At 36.2% G+C, this 5000-nt stretch overlaps 1 protein-coding gene across 1 annotated transcript in view; it reads right to left on the bottom strand.

The window, feature by feature from the left end:
- nrp1a (neuropilin 1a) overlaps window positions 1–5000 on the bottom strand; it is a 197215-nt gene that overhangs the window by 13966 nt on the left and 178249 nt on the right. The window contains exon 12 of the mRNA XM_063206448.1: window positions 1–45. This exon is cut by the window's left edge and continues 66 nt beyond it. Within this exon, the coding sequence (XP_063062518.1) occupies window positions 1–45 (45 nt within the window). The remainder of the gene's footprint in view (window positions 46–5000) is intronic.

The following is a 5000-nucleotide window of genomic DNA, read 5'->3' as shown; positions in this document are numbered from 1 at the left end:
GAGCCACGGTACTGGGGGCCGGGGTTGTGGGTAGGGCAGTCGGAGCTGTGGAGAGAGAGAGAGAGAGAGAGAGAGAGAGAGAGAGAGAGAGAGAGAGAGAGAGAGAGGTTTAAAAAGTCCTTTATTGGACCAAAGATTCAAATTTTTACAAAGCCGTCAGAACATCCTCATTTTTTTAAACAAAGAAAAACAAAAAAAACAAAACCAAACCAGTTCCCTCCTTACAGCCTTTTTTTTTTTTTTTTATTTTTTTTTTTTTTTTTTAATTGAAAAAAGGATCTGATACAAAAAAAATAATCAAGTTTACAGATAACAGCTATACATCCACTAAATGTAGTAGGATTTTCATTAAATATTGTGGAAGTATAAAGACACACAAACATATAAGAACAAACTAGAGATGATTACGGATGTTATACATTGTACATTTTAAACGTGTATTAATTGCATTAGGGCACATTGACTGATGAATTGAAGATAGGTACTGTTTTAAGTCCTTCTTAAAAATGAAAAATAAAGGTTTTCTTTTTTGGACTTTACATTTGTGAATGAAAAATTTTGCTAAAAAAAGAAATAGATTGATAAGATAGTCCCGTTTTGTGTTATTGTTTGTGTCCTCTGGAGCACCAAAATACATGACCTCCATGGTCAGTGTAAAGTCCTTGTCAATACATTCTTTAATAAAGTCAGTCAAAAAGAACCAGAACACTTTTGAGTAGTTACAGCTCCAGAATAAATGTTCCACAGTTTCAGGGTGAGAGAGACAGAAAGAACAATCAGGAGAAATGGGGGAGAATATTGACAGCCTTTGGTTACAAGGGTAACATCTATGTATAATCTTGAGAGAGACTTCAGCTACTTTATTTGTGATCATAAATTGTTTCCTGAGTGACCAAAATCTTAACCAATTAATATTTTCAAATTTATTATTCCAGTAACTAACACAAGCAGGGGTGGAACTATTATGTGTCAACAGGATAGATCTTATTTTTTTGTTAGAGAACTCATTGCTGATAAACAGCTTACCATCAATAAAGAGAGAAGAGGGATTAAAGTCTGGCGGAGACTGACAAAGACCTTTAGGACAGGTGTCAAGAAGAAACCTGATACCAGATGGTATAGCATCAAAGATTATTGCATATTCTTTAGGTGGTACAGGAAAAGAAAACTTGTCCATAAAGTCTCTATATGTAAATAATACACTATTCTCATCAAATAGTTGTGAAACCAAGACGATATTCTTGTCCAGCCAAGACTGGAAAAATAAAGTTTTGTTCTTGTAAGTTATATCCTTATTATTCCATATAGAATATGAGTGTGGTGAGAAATTGTGATTGTACATTAGAGACCAGCAGGAAAGCATTTGTTTGTGGAAGTTTGCTAGGGCCAAAGGAAGCTTAGATATGCTGTAATTACATCGAGTAAGAAAACTAAAACCTCCCACAGATTTAAAAATGTGGTTAGGGATACAGTTCCACATGGAAGCAGGATCTTTAAGGAGTAGCTTTGCCCATTTTACTTTAAAAGAGTTGTTAAGCAAAGAAAAGTCAATGAGATTGAAACCACCTGACGAGTGATCAGCCATCATAACATTCTTTTTAATTAAGTGAGATCTAGATCTCCATACAAAGTCTACTATTAATCTGTCTAGTTTCTGGCAAAAGTCTTGTGGGACATCTAGGACCATTGCTGGATAAATCACTCGGGATAAGGCTTCAGTTTTTGCAAGTAAGACTCTTCCAGTGATGGATAAATCCCGTTGTAACCATGAATTAAGTTTTCTTTTTATTATTGGAATGAGAGGGTCAAAATTTAATAGTGTTCTTCTTTTTTGATCCCTGCATATAGTTATACCCAAATATTTTAATTCACTTTTCACTGGGATATTGCTTATAGAAACAATTACTGAAGGTTTCAGAGCAAACAGTTCACATTTAGAAAGATTAAGGGTCAAGCCTGAGGCTTCTGAGAAAGTTTCTATGGTTTTTAAAGATAGTGGAACCTGGTCTCCATTTTTTAAAAACAAGGTGGTGTCATCTGCTAATTGACTGATTAATAGTGATTGATCAGCAATAGAGATTCCCTCTATTTTACTGCATTTAATGTGAGTGGCCAATAACTGCATAGGCAAAAGAAAAAGGAAAGGAGATAAAGGACAACCTTGTCGAATTCCCCGTTTTATGTCAAATCTTGACGTTGTACCATTTTTTAATTTAATGGAAGCATTACTGTTTTTATACAGCGTTTTTATAGCATTGACAAATTCTTTACCAAAACCAAACACTTGCAGAGCTTTAAAAATGAAGGGATGTTCAACTGTATCAAAAGCTTTGTAAAAATCTAGAAAAAAAAGAAAACCTTCATCAGAGGAGAGGTCGGCATAGTCAATAAGGTCAAGCACTAGTCTAATATTATTTGATATTAACCTTTCTTTCACAAAACCTGACTGACATTCATCTATTATGCTATTAAGCACACTTTTTAATCTTTTGGCAAGTATGCTTGCCAGGATTTTGTAATCATTGTTTAGTAAACTAATTGGTCTCCAATTCTCTAAATGGAGATGATCTTTGTGGGGTTTTGGTAGTAAGGTAATTATACTTTGATTCATGGAAGGGGGGAGAACCCCATTATCTAAACATTCTAAATACACTTTATGCAGGAATGGCACAAGCACTTTAGAAAATTTCTTGTAAAACTCAGCATTTAGGCCATCATTACCAGGTGATTTATTTAACTTAAGCCGGTTAATTGCTTCTGTTATATCCTTGGGTAGGATGACTGAGTCACATACAGTTTTGTCAGCTTCAGATAAAGTGGCTAAGTTGTTAGAGAGAAGGGAGTTAAAGAAGTCATCAGCTTTCAATTGTGAAAAATGAGTAAGGTAAAGGTTTTGGTAGAAATCTTTACATGTATTAGATATATCACTATGAGATGTCAAAACAGCACCATTTGACATTAATTGGTTTATAGTGTTGTATTGGGAGCGCTGCTTTTCTAAGTTAAAAAAATATCTGGTATTCTTTTCTCCATCCTCAAGCCATTGCCTTCTAGAACGAATAAAAGCACCCTTAGCTTTACAAGTGTAAATGTCATCTAGTTTATGTTGCATTTCCACTAATTCAGCTTTCTGGTTTTCGTTTAATTCATCATAGGGAAGACAAGATAAATTTACTATCCTATTAATAACGGTTGCCTCTTCTGATTTGTTTTGTTTAGCTTTTATAGCACCAGCTTTTCTAAAAGTAGATTGAATCTCAAATTTGAGAAGTTCCCAGTTGCTGCAGAATTTGTTTTCATTAACAGCTTTACTGAAATAGGAACTTATCATGGAGTTAATGGCTTCCACTAATGCCTCATCTTCAAGGAGTGAAGAATTCAGCTTCCAATATGCAGTGAATTTTCCATGCTGAACATTATCATCAGCTAATTTAACCACAATACATTTATGGTCTGTAAATGGAGAAGGTAGGATCTCACACTTAGAGACATATGGAGACAAAGAACATGAAATTAACCAGTAGTCTAGTCTTGATTTTAGTGACCCTGACTTATTTGACCAGGTGAACTGAGTAGTGGTGGGGTTTCTATTTCTCCATATATCTAGTAGTCCCAAACGAAACATCAAACCAGAAATAGGAGATGTTTTTTGAGAAGATCTAGTAGGAAAGCGATCAATATAGTTAGATATAGTTTCATTAAAGTCTCCGCCCAGAATTGCCAGAATGTTGGGGTATTTGCTGTAAATATGTTTGACTTGAGTTTCTATCTTATTAAAGAAAGATTTGTTTTTCTTGGAGGAGTTGTAGCCATATACATTGCCAAGAAGAAAGAGAGAGTCATCTAGAGAGACCACAAGAAAAATGTAGTGACCTTCAAGATCAACAATGGATTCAATAATTTTCCCCTGAAATCTATGTTTTAAAATCAAAACCCCTGCTGAGTGTATGGAACCATAGGAAAAGAATATATCATCACCCCATTGTGATTTCCAGAATTTCGCATCATTTGGACTAGCATGGGACTCTTGAATAAAACAGAAATCAGAATTTTGCCCTTTAGCATAAAGAAAAATAGCTTTTCTTTTTAAGTCATTTCGTAAACCTCTAGTGTTAAAAGAGCACAATGAAATATCAGGGAACATAGAACACTGTTGTGAGGGATCACATAAAGCAAGGGAGGGATCCTCTTTGTGTTAACTATCCTCAAAGTAACAGGGATATCATAAACGGTCAAAAGTAGAACCATCAAAAATAGGTAACCACCTTTCAATTTTAAGGTGTCAATATGAATACCAAAATGAATAAAAAAGAGAAGTGAATAATAGAGAAAAGTTAGAATATTTGCCACATTAAGTACTTAAATGAAAAATAAGATAGGCCTATACCTTGGATCTGGACCTGGTTATATTGAATTAAACAAAGTGTGTTCAAGTAGATGAGGTATAAAGCCTATAGAACCATTTTTCTATCCGATTGTGAGAAAATTGATAGTGATGACATTGACATTACTACCACAGAACCATTACTTGTGGAACTTAGCCCATGTATTCATATTTAGGCTGCTCATGCCGTTATTTCGCCAATATTGACTCCAGCAGCGTGGGCGTCAATTCTTCTCCATCCACGAAAGCCTTTGCCCCGGTGTAGTAAGCGCGGTGTCCTGCCGCGCGGGCCTTTTCGACAAGAGGCCATAGCTGTTGGCGAGATTCGCGGTCGGAAGGAGAAAGGTCCTCTGCAAACCGTAGATTGTTCCCGGACAGATAGCGGTTTTTCTTTGCAGCTTTCCACACAGCGTCGCGAAAGTAACGCATTGTGAATTGCAGGATGATGCCCCGTGGTCTTGTGGTTGTTGTGTTGGTTTCTGCGTCAGATGCAGTGTTGTCCTTCGGTCGCGGCGTCGTAGCTTTCTCTAGTTTCCCGAGCCTGTGTACGGTATCGACGAGGGTGTCGGCTTTGTGTGCAAGACTGGGGACCACTGCTTTGCACACTTCCATTGCA

Source organism: Engraulis encrasicolus, chromosome 9 (assembly GCF_034702125.1).
Source record: "Engraulis encrasicolus isolate BLACKSEA-1 chromosome 9, IST_EnEncr_1.0, whole genome shotgun sequence".
In the NCBI taxonomy this organism is placed as follows: domain Eukaryota; kingdom Metazoa; phylum Chordata; class Actinopteri; order Clupeiformes; family Engraulidae; genus Engraulis; species Engraulis encrasicolus.
Note: the sequence above shows the minus strand (reverse complement) of the source record. Positions and strands in the feature narration are given on the sequence as shown.